This window comes from Atractosteus spatula, chromosome 12 (genome assembly GCF_055471065.1).
Source record: "Atractosteus spatula isolate fAtrSpa1 chromosome 12, fAtrSpa1.hap1, whole genome shotgun sequence".
Classification (NCBI taxonomy): domain Eukaryota; kingdom Metazoa; phylum Chordata; class Actinopteri; order Semionotiformes; family Lepisosteidae; genus Atractosteus; species Atractosteus spatula.
The window spans coordinates 22,357,656-22,373,364 of record NC_142717.1 but is presented as its reverse complement, the minus strand read 5'-3'; the positions used below and the strand labels follow the sequence as shown (position 1 = coordinate 22,373,364).

At 36.8% G+C, this 15,709-nt stretch overlaps 1 protein-coding gene across 1 annotated transcript in view; it reads right to left on the bottom strand.

Moving 5' to 3' along the window:
• The window catches only part of mocos (molybdenum cofactor sulfurase), a 221,234-nt gene that overhangs the window by 101,106 nt on the left and 104,419 nt on the right, over positions 1–15,709 (bottom strand). The window contains exon 5 of the mRNA XM_088929593.1: positions 8,148–8,224. Within this exon, the coding sequence (XP_088785719.1) occupies positions 8,148–8,224 (77 nt within the window). The remainder of the gene's footprint in view (positions 1–8,147; positions 8,225–15,709) is intronic.

The window sequence follows — 15,709 nt, the reverse complement described above, 5'->3', positions numbered from 1 at the left end:
TTATTTTATTTTCAGGTTTCTTTTTTGTTTTGTACAGTTTACTCAGTACGATCATTTCTGTGTAATAATTACATATAAAGTATACACTATATGATCCCAACCTAGAAAGACATATTGCTTTGTGCAGAATAATATATTCATGTTTGTGTTCCTTTCATGAACAGTACTTGTTTACAGACTGAATTGACATCACAAACATTGAACATACAGCTAAGTAAAATAATTGGCTAAATCCTCGGCTATGAATGTTTAGTCGGTTATTAATGTAACTGTTTCACAAATACTGACAGAATCCTTGCCTTTACAATTATAGCACAAGCATATAGCATTTTGCATCAGTGTTTGTTTCTGTAGATATACACAATAAGTTGGATTGTTAACACAGCCTTGATTGTCTGAGAAGAAATACTTCATCTTGGCACAATCATTAGTCATCACCAATGGGAAGTGGCCTTATTATCACCTTTCCTGAGATGGTATAGCAAAACTGTCCTATTGCATTGCCCAGGCCCAACCTCATTTCCTCAAAGCCTAGGTGACAAAAAAGATAACTGCCATTTTTTTAGTTAAGCAGGAAGGCCGAGAAGAAGCGACCTTAAAATGCGACTGCATTCCTTTTCAGGATACCCATATTCTGAAACAAACCAGCAAACCTTTTCATGCATGGGAATTGGGAAACAGGAGGTCAAAGCAACATGGTTGCACCCTGGACAACTCCAGAAGTGGAAGCCAAATGCAATCCTTTGAAAGATGCATAGCATTCAATACATTCATGTAATGAAATCGTGCAAAGATGTTTGGCAAGGTCCTAGTGGCTGTTGAAGGTGATCCGTACAACTAAAGCCCACAATGTAGAAAAGGCAATAGCGCTTTGCATGCACCACATTTCCAACAGAAGCCTGTGCAGGGTCTCATATGTCTTGTAGCTTCCATTGTCCATAGGCACTATCAGAATCAGGAGCAAAATAAAAATGAAAAAAAAAACAGTTCTCATAACTTTACAGTTTAATTCTTCCAGGTCCCGAGTAACTTACTGCTTCCACAAAAAGTATATTGTTGAAATCCAAAGTTCAGTTCAATAAAAATGCCTGTCTGGAGTGGTTACCCGTTTCATCCAATATTAAAGAAACAAAATATCACATTTTTTCCCGTTGAAAATCTACACTCAATATGTGCAATGTGCAGCAGAAACTTTCTGCTTTTTTTTTCTCCGAGCTTAGGCCTCTAGTTAGTTTGCCCCAGTTTTACAGTATAGTGGCTATTAAGTTGTGACAATAACCTAAGGAAGAGGATATGGGTTCTTTCTCCTTGTTTAGTTTTGGATTTTTGATTGGCTGTGACACTGACCAGCAGGCAGGTCTGAAGCATTGGTTTCAGTCTGTTATGGATAGCGAGGGGCTGAATCTGAGACAGAAGGAGATTGAAGGATTAAATTGCTTTCATTAAGTTAAGTATTAGGGGCAAGCAACCAATGGTTTACCCAGGTCATGTTAATGAGAGGCTGGGATGCTGGGCTGAGATTTAATTGGAAAAAAAGGTCGCTTAAACATTTTAAGTTTTAAGATGTACTTTAGTGGACTCTTTTTCTTCACTCTCTCTCATTTATATTCTAAATTTCCTTCAACATACTGTATGCTGGTTGATGTCTGCCTTCCTGTCCTGCCTTGTCCTGCTGCTTGTGCCTCACATGACTGATTTGGAATGTTGGCAGTATTTTGCCTGCCTGCATTGAGGTCTACTTCAGAGTTTTGGGACATAAGAATTGCTGAGGAGTTTGGAATAGTATGGTCTTATAGAGAATTGATTTGGAGGAAAATACTTTGCCGTGGATGAAGTGTCAGCCTCATCTTTCTCCCTTTATCTTTCTACTATTGTGGTCTCTTACAGTTGAGAACTCTATATGTAAAAACATGTTAGAGTCTAGTTAGATGTTGTTACAATTGTGCAGTTTAAATAATTAAATAATTCGTTGAGCTATGTAACTAAAAGATCAGGAGAAAATAAATAAAACAGAAGACACTACGCCCTCAAGGAACTGAGACTGAGATCATGGGATACATGTCTATGTGATCACCTCCCAAAAACCCAAAACTATAAGTGCAGCTGCCCTAAGCAGTCACTAGAGGGCGAAAGGGGGTCAGGTTTTCAGTCGTGATTCTAGGGCAGCAGATGAGTATTTTACTATGGAATGTTAAGTACAGAACCTGTATTCTCAGGAGACATTCATCCAGGAAATTGAATCAGAGGTAAAGCAGCACAGCTGAGGGAAGGGATGAGCTCTCCTTTAGAGGTATTAATTCTTAACAGTTTGGATCAGTTTCAACCCACGATAAAGGTCGCTTTTGTGTGTCTCTTAGAAATGCGTAAAGCTGTTTTTGTAGAAGAAATATGGGGTGGTTCCAGAATGAGAATATCAAATTCTTTTAAGTAAAGGCAAAGGATGTATTTTTGGAGATTGATGAAAATTTTGATTAATAAGTATTGTACAGGTTGGCAAGAGAACTAAATTCAAAAGAAACAAGTCCCGTGCTCCCTACAAAGAGGTTACTGGAACTAAAGACTGTGGGTCCCATCCCACATCTAATAGTTATTTACTGGGATCTCCCCAGGCTGTGCTACATGGTCTCTGGGGAAATCTCACACATTTTAAAACCTCAAATAGGATATTTCCATTTTCTCTTTTTATAATGTATGTATTTTTTCTTCTAGGGATTAGCTTGCATTTTCCATCTTACAATATTTTAATTTTAGTTATATAAGCTTTATACAGTATGTATACACAGTGCCACATGAGAAAGGCACTCATAATATATTATTAATTGTGCATGTGTATATATTCATATACAAAAATACACTCAGTGATTTGCAATGATTTGCCTTTAAGTTCTTCTTTTTTATATTAGTCTTTAGTTTTACTTCTGACTTAACACTCCATATTTATAGCCTGTAGAGTCATTTGCTCTGAGGTGTGAACTGAGAAAAAGCCTTCCCGAAACAGCTCTTTATAAATGCAAATGCCAGACAGTGACACAGTTTGTGCAGAATACCTTTACACGAAAGCATTAACAAGCACACAGCACAAAAAGTGTGTTCAGACCTTTGTCCACAGTGTACAAAGCATGTTCCTAAAATCACAGTGCAGCACAAATAGCTCTTCGCCCAACTTTGAGCTTGATAATCAGGCACCAAGAGATCAAAATTTGTCCCTTTTTTAAAACCCTAAATTTAAAATCTCATGAAAGTTAATTAGCTGTAATTGCTGACAGACCATCTTGAGATAATGACAGAACTAATAAATGTTACAGCTTTTAGTATAGTAAATTAGTTTATAGTAGTTGTATGCTTAGAAATGCACAACAGAAGGAATTGCAGAAAAACAAGATAAGGAAAAAGGAACAAGTATTAATTGAACAACTAACTCATGGCATCAAATTTGAGGTTGGTATTCATCATAAATGTTTTTTTTTTGTTGTATAGGATTTCAGTACTTCACATTGGCATAACGATCTCTTTCACCTTTCTTTTCACTCAGAAAGAGTTTATTTAACTTTAGTATAATTACATATGGTGAAATCATAAAAAGATCTCTGGTGCTCAGATATTCTGTAACTGATAAATTGTACATGTTTAATTGACTATAAAAAATCACTTACATCCCAGTACTGATTTGTAATTGACAATACATAGGTGCATTCATATTTTTCCATTTTGAAAAGGCCAGATTTTCCTTATGCAGATAATGTAAAAATTATATGCTAGTCCATTATCATTGATAAATATGCCCTTAAGTCCATAAGAACTGTAGTTCCTTTCCTAATCATTAGTCATTCTGATGTTCATACTCCAAATGCAATTTATAATGAAAGTGCATATTTTCAACTGAAGTGCCTTACAATAAATGTTACTCCACGATTACTTACATTGCTGTCTATTCATCATGAGTGCTAAATCACGACATCCAGAACTGCAAACATTCAATTACAAAGTCTTCTCATTAAAGCTCCAAGTATCAAGAACAAGTACAATATGGGTGTAGGAGGCTGTATTAGTGATTCAGTCAATAGACCCCCAAGAGAGAAAGAAAAGGAAATGTGACTCATTTAAAGAAAATGCATCCGATTGAGTGAAAAGCCACAGAACAGTATCCCGAATACATACATATCTTGTATCAGAGCTTATTAAAGTCTGCAGTTGGTAAACATTTCAATTAACTTCAAAGGTTTGGTAGTTTCCCATTAATATGTGAAATATCCATTACAGTGCAGTGAAACACAGCTGGGTATGGCACCCTTCAGCTGGTGATTAGAATTTCCGCACTAGATAAATGCACATTCAGATGGAAGTAAAATTACCAACAGCATACTGGTAAGGATGGAGAGAGCTGTGCTGCCATGTTATCAGAAGAAGGGATAACCATATAAATCTAAACCTTGACCCAGAAATAAAGTTTCTATGGTTGTGTTTTTTTCCTTCATATATTTACAGTATATTTACTGTATATGTTCCTGAAAGGGCAAAGCAAGTGGGATGTTGCCAAATAGAACAATAAAGCTTTGATTCCTTTATTTTATGTTTAGAGTTATGCTGCTGGCCTTTACCATAAGGACTTGATAAATAAAACTAAGTGTAAAGAACAAAAACAAAAATGCAGGATTCTGGACAGGTATAAAAATGTTTTTAAAACTACGAAAATATCCAATATTCCATTATATTTTTACGAGTTTACGACCTGGTTCCTGATTCTAAAACACAGTTCTTTATAGCTACAGTTCATTGAGTTGCACAGAACACCACCTTCTATCAGGCAACAGCAGTTAGGGCTCTGGACTAGTAATTGCAAGGAGACACCCATTTTCACTAAAGCTGACTAAAAATCCCAGATGTACAACATGCCCAGTTTGTTACAAATACTGTATAAGTATATTTGGATCAAACCATCAGCCAATAACATCAGAAAAGTGAAAAATGACCTATTCTTCAATGTCAATACCACAGCCCCCCCATCACTGTGTGTGTGCATTTTGCTTAGAGGAACAGCAGTTCTGGAAGTTGAACCCATCACCCTTTAGTCTGGAATCCATAACCATGAAGCTTAAATCAGCTGGTTGTAATGAAATTCAATTCCAAAGTTTAGCCGATCTATGCAGCTAAAGCTCAGTGTAAAAGGTTCTACCAGTTGGGTTTTCATGTAACTTTTTGTGTACCACAAACAAATACTGCCATAAAGCAAGAAATGCACCTGTCAGAAATCAGTTTGAGAGGAGAGAAACTGCTTAGGTAATGTAAGTGATTATGTCTAAATCAGGCTTGCAATGGTTTGTGTGACTAATAATGTCAAGGAAGTAGATGAGATCAGTGAGATCTTTTTCACCCAGAAAACTTTCTCAGCTTTCTCCCACAGGATGTTTATGACCAATGACTGCTTAATTCTGCAACAATACAAGAGTCCTCCATGAAACCATTATTATATCTTGCTTATAAAACACAAATTGGGTACTTTTCCCTCCCACAGTATTTTGTTTGCTGCACATGTATGCATTTTACATGTTTTCAGAACTGTACTATCACCGGCCGTATACTGTGATTTCAGTGTTAAAGATAATCAGACATTTGAAAGGGTGCTTACATACTATAGCACTATGGCAGTGTGAGAAAAAATATTTCAAATGCAGAATCTGGATACTAGATACTAATAAGCTTTGTAAATTTATCCCTCAGGCTACCTCAAGGCTGTGTCATCTTTCAGCTTGAGAAAAACAGCATCTGCCAAACATGGTAGATAAAATTACAGTAGGATGCTAGAAAAGTTACACAAGCAGGATCTAGGATCTTTGAACCGCACTGATAATAAATTAAACATTTTATGTATGTCCTTGAAACTCCGGAGGGATTTAAAAAATGTGTCCAGATTTTATATCTTAAGAGGTGACTAAATTGAATTACTTAAATATAAGTCAGCTGTTGAAATAGTGTAAAGTTGTAATGCACGTTTTATGTGTTTTTCATTTTAATTACTTCGTGTACAAAAATAAACCTAAAAACCGTTTTTGTAATTTTACAAAAAACCACAAGGGATTTTCTGGATTAATACTACTTTGATAATTTATTAATACTGCTTATGTAATGCAGAAATTTGTAAAATTTGTAAAAGGAGAAATCACCACATTTACCTATTCCATCTTTGTTTTAAAGAAATATCCTAAAGCAATTGGTTTTCACCACATTCTAGAAGTAAACAAATGAAAAACAAATTATTTGCATTCTCTACCACAGCTTGATTAAAGTCAAATATTAAGAGTCTTAGGATACTCTATGGTTAGAACTCTATTGTTCTGTGAACTATATACTGTAATTAGGTGGAGGTGTTAGAAAGGCTGGGTTGGAGGTGCTCTTCTGTTCAGGGTGACTTAGCATTCAAATAATGAACATCTGCTAGAGTTCATATTCATTCCCTAGTGTAAATGAGGTTAAGAGAATACCTGTGTTTTCCCATAGGGCTGAAGACATTTTCACTTAAATCTTATTTGCTATACGCTTAATCAAGATTATTAAGATACAAATATACTGTAAGTAAAACATGGCAATGAAACAATTTATTTTGAAGTTGGAATGTCTTCATAAAATGCTAAATGACTATGACAACTAGCACCTCCTTCTAAAAAAACAGCTGTTAATTTAATTTATAAAACAGAATATTTTGTATCTTTTCATACTGTACCTTTTGGTATATAACTAGCCATACGTTTTACATACAGTTCTACCAACTGTAAATTTATTATTCATCAAGGATAGTCATACTATTGTTACATTATTTGTGTTGTGTACAGTTAAAGAAAGATACTCTATTATTCTAAAAAGATGCTTCTCTGAGCATCTACCTGTCAGCTTACAGGGAATGACATGGAAAAGCACAGGAGGTATAAAGATAAGTGTTTAGTGCACCATAAGTTCTCTACCCCTAAAATACACAGCCGATCACCTAGCACATTATTTAAAATATTTTCTGAATTTGACTATTGTTTAAAAATCCATTGAACACTTCCTGTATGCTGCTTCTACATTTTAGTTCAGTTATTTATATACAGTACATGATATAAACATAGTGTGTTGGTACACCATGGTTGAACAGATTTCATCCCTGCTTTTCATTTAAACAGTTAATTGTATTATGCATATTGTGCGTTATGGACCTGGGGTGCCATTTGAGTGGCTATTTACTGTATGTTTTTCCTGTGTTTACGTGGGTGGGAAACCAGAAGCCAGAGTGGCTAGGAAAATAGAAGCCAGGAAAAAGCAGAGAGACTAAGACCAGAAGCCAGGGCAGCCAGAAAAACAAAAGCCAGGAAAGAAGAAAGGGGAGACAAGGAATAGAAGCCAGGGTGGCCAGGAGACCGCTCGCGGTGTCCAGTACAGGCTCGGCATCCTGTCACGGAAGCTGGAGGCTAGCCGTGGAGAGAGACCAGTGAGACGGAAAGACCCTATGCTTAGCAGCAGGAACGGAGCAAACACGGGGGTTTGGTCTGGGCTCAAGGTATCGGAAGGAGTCAGAGCGAGACATAAGCCCTCAGGTAACAGGCGTGGGGCGACCTGGAGAGGGAGCCTCTCGACAACCGATCCCAATGCTGAGCGAGGAGGATAGGGAGACCCAGAAATATAAAGCCCCAGACAACAAGACACACCAGAAGAACAAGTAAAGCACAGGGAAACTAGGAACAGGACAGAGCAGGACCACCCCCTAGATGTGGAGGGCGTGACATTATCCTCCTGGTGCTACGGTATGTTTTCCTCCCTACTAGGACATACTAGTAGTTGAATTGACTCCTAGGAAAATTGGTGTGAGTGTATGTCTATGTGTTCCCTGAAATGGACTAACGTCTAATCTGGGGTGTATCCTGCCTGGTGCCCACTTCATGCTGTGATAGGCTCTGGTTCCCCTGTGACCCTGAATAGGAGAAACTGAATGGATGAATGGATGAAATGCTAAGGCTTTCATTTGTGTTTCATCACTTCATGCAGTACATGCTTTTGAAATGTTCCCAATATTTAATTTACTCTGTTCTGGGCTCAATACATCAGATGTCCCACAACTTCTAATTAGCCCCATGCCTTTGTTTTAATTCTCTCCTGTGAGATCTGTGTTCACTCACCTGTCAGAGTTTCTAGCACCTCAAAGCCATGGTTAAGAGCAATAACATCCAGGAAAGAAATTGTTCCATCTTCAAACCTAGCAACAGGAACAACAGAACACTTTGTTATTTTGTTTCTTGAACTGATGTGACTCCTGCAATTTACTGGAAAATGTTAAGTATTCATATTGGAAAGGTATCCAGTATATATTATTTAAAAACTGTGTATGATATAAGAAATATTAATGACCATCAGGGGTTAAGGAACCTTTGTGGCTCCAGACAATGAGTGAATTAGTATGGACTTATCACTGACACTCTGTCAAGTTAGCTTAATTCATGCAAGGCACCCATGTTCTACTTCAATAGATCGTTGTCAATCACTATTCTGTGCTGTTTAAAGGACTGCAGTTACTAAGCTTTTGAAACACTGCAAATATCTTTCAGAAAGCCAATAAATAATTATGCAAATTCTCTGATTTGTGTTTCCCAAAGAAAGGGATAACTAGTGCAAATACGTAGGCTAAAATATGTTTTAACACAGTCTGTTTACTTCTACATATTTTTTAACAAAAGTAGGTTAAAACTAAAATAACCTTTTCTTTTTTTATTTGGTTTTGTATTTTTTTGCTTTGTGTCTTGGAATGATATATTAAAACATCAGATTCAAATTTTATTTGCATGTAAAGAAAACAGGCCTCCAGACCTCCATAATATGAAACATACAGTGTATTGTATGGTGTGCTTTAAATTTATTTATTTTGTACCAAGACCTACTCGGTGGTTGTGGTGTCATAGCAAGCAATCTTTTAATAGGTGGAATACAGACACAAATACTGCTTTAGGGTACAAAAAGTACTTTAAATTTTCAGTATAGGAACACAAAACAACCAAGAACAAAAGAAACAAAAGCTTATTTTGTTCAAAAATAATAATGCCTTGTACACAATCCATGGACAATTGAGATTGGTTTCTGGAAATCTAGATGCTCAAAAACCTTTCAAGCAAACAGAATAAAATCAGTTGTTGTATTGTTACTTGAGAATGATTTGATAATGGTTCCTGTTAAGTAGGTGATTCTGTATGTACAGTAAAAGGGATAAGCAAAGGACTATGAATGTATGCAAGTTTGACACCAGCTGTGTTTATTACCCTGGCAATTTGATAATATTGTAATACTAAGCAGTAATCATAGTATGATAATGGACAAGTGGTGTGGTACTGTATACAATCTTTCCATGTTTCCTCATTTGTTTTCTATCTTTCTAGTTTAGGTCTGAAATGCTCCTGCTTACCGAGTAATGTTATGCGCACAGAACTTTAAGTTTACTGGCTACGCAATTGCACAGCTTAGAGGGAATACAGGTTGCCATCAATTATTCCAAGTGGGGGTCAGTAGCGACTACACTAGATACTCCTTGTCAGACAATCATGTTTGTTCAATCATGGTGAGGTGTTGTTAATCATGGTCTCCCAGATTGTGTCCAAACATTGCCAGAGCGTGTTTGACTGTAATGTCTTGCTAAATTAGAACTACTGACTGTGAACACCAACGGTTCAAAGAAAGTGTATCTTGATAAGTGGGACAGATTGACTCCTTTCTTCTTCTTTTCTTTCTTGATTTTTACCAGACATGACATTCAACAGGTTAAATTACCTCATCATCAGTGCTAAATCAAGTCTCTATCTAATAGGGTGATATAGTAAAACAAAGTCACTGGAATGTATGACAGTTTGTAATGGTTAATAATAATAATTGCTTACACTTATATAGCGCTTTTCTGGACACTCCACTCAAAGTGCTTTACAGGTAATGGGGACTCCCTTCCATCACCACCAATGTGTAGCATCCAACTGGATGATGTGACGGCAGCCATAGTGCACCAGAACACTCACCCCACATCAGCTATCAGTGGGGAGGAGAGCAGAGTAATGAAGCCAATTCATAGATGGGGATTATTAGGAGGCCATGACAGGTAAGGGCCAATGGGAAATTTGGCCAGGACACAGGGGTTACACCCTTACACTTTTTTCAAGAAACACCTGGGATTTTTACTGACCACAGAGAGTCAGGACCTCGGCTTTACATCTCATCCGAAGGACAGCGCTTGTTTACAGTATAGTGTCCCCATCACTATACTGGGGCATAAGTACCCACCTGGACCGCAGGGTAAGCGCCCCCTGCTGGCCCCACTAACACCTCTTTCAGCAGCAACCTTTTTTTACCAGGAGGTCTCCCATCCAGATACTGACCAGGCTCACACCTGCTTAGCTGCTGGTTGATCAATTAGTCTAAATGTCTATACTTTATTTTTCTTAAATCAAACATGCAGAAAGTAATATGTTTCTCTTGATGCTCATATGCATATTATTTGTAAATATGGCAACACTTTTATTAATCAAAACTTGTTTTAATATATGGAGAGTAACATATATATATGAAAAGTAATAAACTTTATAAAAGAAACATACTGTAAATTGTGCATATTGTGTTCATACAGTACTTCAAATGGCACATTTCCCATCCCATATGAGAAAGGCCATTTTGCCATTTCTATTTATGAGGGATAATCACACACAAGAATGAAAATATTTATTGAGTGTTTAGTTATAGTAAACATGGTTTAACCCACTTGGCTAAATTCCAACCTCCTGACCTTATTGCTGTGCCATTCACAATGAGGAGTTAACCAAGGGGTAGCAGCAAAGGTGAAGAAAAGGTAGAGGAGGGATGCAGAAAATAATTGCAAATGAAAAAAAGACTATATAGTATATACAGTATAGAGCTGTTAAGGATAGCTGAGACAAATTGAATTTGGCTGCTGTCATCCTTCCCAAACCTAAGTTGTGAATTCCATGAACTGTATATTTGCCAGATAATTATGGAGTTGGGCCAAGAACAGCTACCATATGGTCAGAAAAGACTATTCATCCCCCAAATTATTACACTCGAATTTGTGGGGGAGAACCTCAGGGGAAAAATCTGAGTAAACCATTGATTGATAGTTGGTGACCCAGTTGGCCAGAACACATGTTTGTTTTAATCAGGTATAGCTGAAAAAGGCAATATTCAGCAAAACCTCATTCAGTCAATGTGCCCTGATGCAGTATTTCCCTTTAAAAATGTGTTTTAAATGCTTCTGCACAATGACATCAACCAACACAAAAAAGGGCTTCTGATTTAAAATTATACACACAAGACATGTTAGTCAAGAAAGACTAAGAATCACCTCATTCCATTTGATAATTGGTATTCAGACTCATATTATAGTAACAAAACTCCAAGCAGTAAGGAAATTAATAGCCTGTAATACATTTTTTGACATTTCCTCATCACAGCCATAGTAATGTGTGTGAGTGCTTGTGATACTGTGGATAATATGCTGACAGTGAAAGAGACTGTACAAGATGTACAAGTTAATGAAGCATTAGCTACTGTAACAAATCTCATCTTGTGGCAAAAAGTCCAGTTCAATCAAAGCTTGCTCAGTGAGGCCACAGCCGTTCCCACTCATTAAGATCAGCTCTTCTTTGACAAATATAGAAAATATACCCTTCTGACTCATTACATTGATGAGTGGTTAACCAAATGGAGTAAAAATAGTTAAAAAACATATATTCTTTATTGTATTTTTGTATTTTGTAATTGTATTTACCAACAATCAAGGCTCATACAATATACGGCATGTGTATGTAAAGAATCCTATTACAATTTTTCCATTGACAATAAAAAATATCAATTGAACACCAACACTCATACATTTCACTCACATTTTTCAAAGATTTTCCATTTTTTGTGTACTATTTATTTTAATATAAACATATTTCAAATGTTTAATTTCACCTGGATTAACTCTGTGACTCTATTTCACTAGGTTTCACTTTTAAGATCAAAACAGTCTTTCTGCTGGGAATGTGATGATTGCTATTACACTCACATTCTGGGATGTCACTCCATTTCTTATTCAATCTGGTCTAATACCTTGTGTTTTGTGTAGTATGCTAAAGAAGGTGACCCTACATTTCACATTTACAAATAAAAGAACAACACAAAGGACACAATTTCCACAAAAAAACTAAAGTGTGAAAATCCAGTAGAAGCTGCAGCAGGTTGTCTTGAAGACAGAGCTAGTCAGAACCATCTAATTAGTAGTCCACTGTCAACACAGTTTAATTGAGCATCTCTAGGCTTCTCATTCAAGGAAAGTTTCATAAATACAGTATCAAGAGAGGAAGGAGTGACACCCTCTCATCAAGAGCAGTGATCACATTGACTTTGGCAAGGTGTTAACTTTTATTTCTTTAAAGTCGCAATAAAGATTTTAATACACTGAATTCTATCATGTGATTTTCTCTGGCATTTCTGTGGCAAATGTGAAATATTTTCACAGATTTGATCTTTTTTAAAAAACACAGAACAATATTCTTTATGAAAACAGTCATCAATGTATCAGAACTGTTCAAGGTGCATTTTCACTACTGTTTCACACATAGCACTAAGCCTAGACAAAGACATGAGCTCACTGGTTCAAGTCTGGCCTACTACATGTCATTAGCCAACTATGCTCAGGACTCCTCAAGCAGTGGCCCACAATTGGCCTGGGTGCTGCAGAGTTTGAGTAGGAAATGTGCTGACCTGGATGTCTTGACTTACTGCAAATTAGTGACACCTTTAATCTACTAAACACCCAAACTAAACACCAACACTAAGCATGTTGTAAGGTTTTCAAGTAGAATGTCAATGTCCAACCTAAAGGCTTCTTGATTGAAAACTACAAACAAAAGACAAACAAGAGTTTCTAGAAGGACAGTATCTTCCAGGTTACATTTGTTTTCAGTTAGAAAGTGAGTAAGAAAAAAATGTTGATTTAACATAATTCAAAATAATTAGATTAATTAATTACTTAAGATCAGGGTGGAATGAAAACCAGAGAACTCTGGAGATGGCTGTATGAAAAGTGGTAGATGATTAGACAGAGTCAGAGCCATTGCTCGCCTGGGAAACCACAGCTGCCGCTAGTTACTGTCTTGATAAGCTGTAGCTGCAATTCTCTCTATAAAAACCCAGTACTCTTTTCAGTAGGTGTGTGAAAGGTGAGCTGGAGAAAAGCAGCACATCAAGGCTCTGCAGATGAGCCAAGCAACAACGACACTGACAGCTGCAAGTGCTGAGAAAGACGAATGAGCCATTGAAAGCTGCCTTAAATAAAGAAGCAGACACTGACAGCTGTAAAGAAGAGGAAAATAAGAAGTCCAAAGGAGACTAGGAAGGACAAACTTGTTTCTCTTTGGCTTCCTTTTTTCAGTTAGAAATAAAAGAATGCTAGTTCAATTAAAAAAAAAGTGCACTGCATTAAAATATCTTTCTTGGTCAGACCAAATAACATGCATTGCTTGATAAGTCACAGATGTACAGGATGGTTCATAATTTGACACAGAAGATATACTGTATTTAAGGACAACTATTGCAATTATTGAAAATTTTACTGCTATCTTTATCATCTTTGAACACTTAAAAGCTTAACCTCCACCAAAGAATTCTTTGCACCAGGGAGAGACATTTTATCACCTCTGAGAAAGCGATTCAGAGAGGACGAGAACTACAAATACACAAATATGGGATTTGGCTTCCCTATGGCCATTGGTCCTTCTGTTGAGTTATTGTCAACACATTCCCACGAGCACAGATCCCTGCAAACACCAATGCACTACCTAATTATCCAACCACGTCCCTTGTCCCGCACCACACCTCTCAGCTACTCACTACTTAAGGACTCCTCACCCGTACTTCAATGTTCAGTATTGAGAGCTCCCAGTTCTCATCCTTGAGATCATCCTGGTTTCTTTAATACTTCTGAATACTCCCTGCTTCCCGACCTTGTGCTCTGACCCTGACTACGACTCCTCATCTTTCGACTCGGCTAAGTAAACCCGACTTTCTCTCTCTCTGAAACACGGCTCCTGAAACTAGGGAGTTATCGCATAGGGTCAAAGAAAACACAAACAATTCGGCCTCAGCGTCGTGACAATTATAACTGAAGAATAGATGGACTACAATGTTTTCTGGGATATTTAAGTCAAAAACTGATGCCTTTTGTCATGAAACTTAGGCTTGATGGCAAATGGATTTTACAAAAGGATAACAATAGAAAATATGCATCAACCTCAATGACTACAAGGTTAAGAGATCCAAAACGGGGTGTTCCTGATAGGATATACTAGCAATCACAGTTTGAAGTACAACATGAGCTAAAGAAAACAGGTCACAATGCAGACTGTACACCTTTTAAAAGGAAATGGGAAGCATATTACCAAAGCAAAAGGATGGTTAATACAGTATAATACAGGCTGAACATTACAGGTAGAAGAAACAGTTCTGAAAGATTCTCTATTTATCCATACAATATACTGTAGATGGTTATCAGACTTTAGCAAAAAAAAAGTCTGTCTATACAGATGGATTTTCATGCTAAATCAACATTTACAGTTATTTGAGGGGATACAAACATTTGGAAGCTACAGTAAAATGAGTCAGATTAAAGGGAGGTAGAGGCACACATAGATTGACAGAAACTTGAAATCTGATCCTTAATACCTTAAGCTTTTACAGGCAGAAGCTGCTTTATAGACTTGCTTTATAGTTTACATACTTATGCTGTCTTGGAAATCTGAAAATTTTGTATATATAGTAATTGTGAACTTACTATTGACAATTGCCTTCACAGTTTCCATCGTGCATTATATTTGTAATAAAATATATAACGTGTTGATGGCTTGTCAATAAAAACAATAAAAATAAAAAATACCAAGGCATAGTACTGTACTACAACCAGTTACAGTACTGTGGTTTGTCATTAAAGGTTCTTCTGAGGACAAAGTGGGAAAAAAGGGCATCTCACAATCTTCTAACTGTGTTCAGTGGTAATTTTCTCTCTGTAGGTTGACAAATGAAAACACCTGCAATTGTGAATGTTAATAGTAGAATATAATCTTGCTGTGTGTTTTGTATAAATACATGTAAATATACTTTTGTTTTCATGGTCATTGTATTCACATACGTACTGTAAATTATTCATTCATTCTCACCTGCAGATAAACACATACTGTACACACATTCACACGCACATGTACGCATTATGTCTTTTTCTACAGTACCTTCTATTTTCAATTTTACACAACATGATTTTATTGATAGTAAAATTCATGGGTGAGTAAGCATTGCACATATCAGAAGATGCTGAATGCAGAGCTCCTGCTTGATATACTGGCAATGATTCCATATGCTGCAGGGAAATTTAAACATACAGACACTTCTATTTTATCACGTTTATCACAAACAGAGAATAATATAGCACAGTCTTTATATATGAATTAACCACCAGCAGGCTGCAGGACTGAATTAGTGGATTAGTGGGCCAGCTATATTAAATTTGCCCTTGGGTCCCTTGCTTGTGTGAACACTAGGAAAAGATGTGAATCCTTCCCACTCAAAACGGTTCCCTTAGAGAAGTGAGGAGATCTTCTTTATTGGTTAATGCTGGAGCCGCAGTGACAGCGAGCTCTATTTTAATCTCTGTGACATC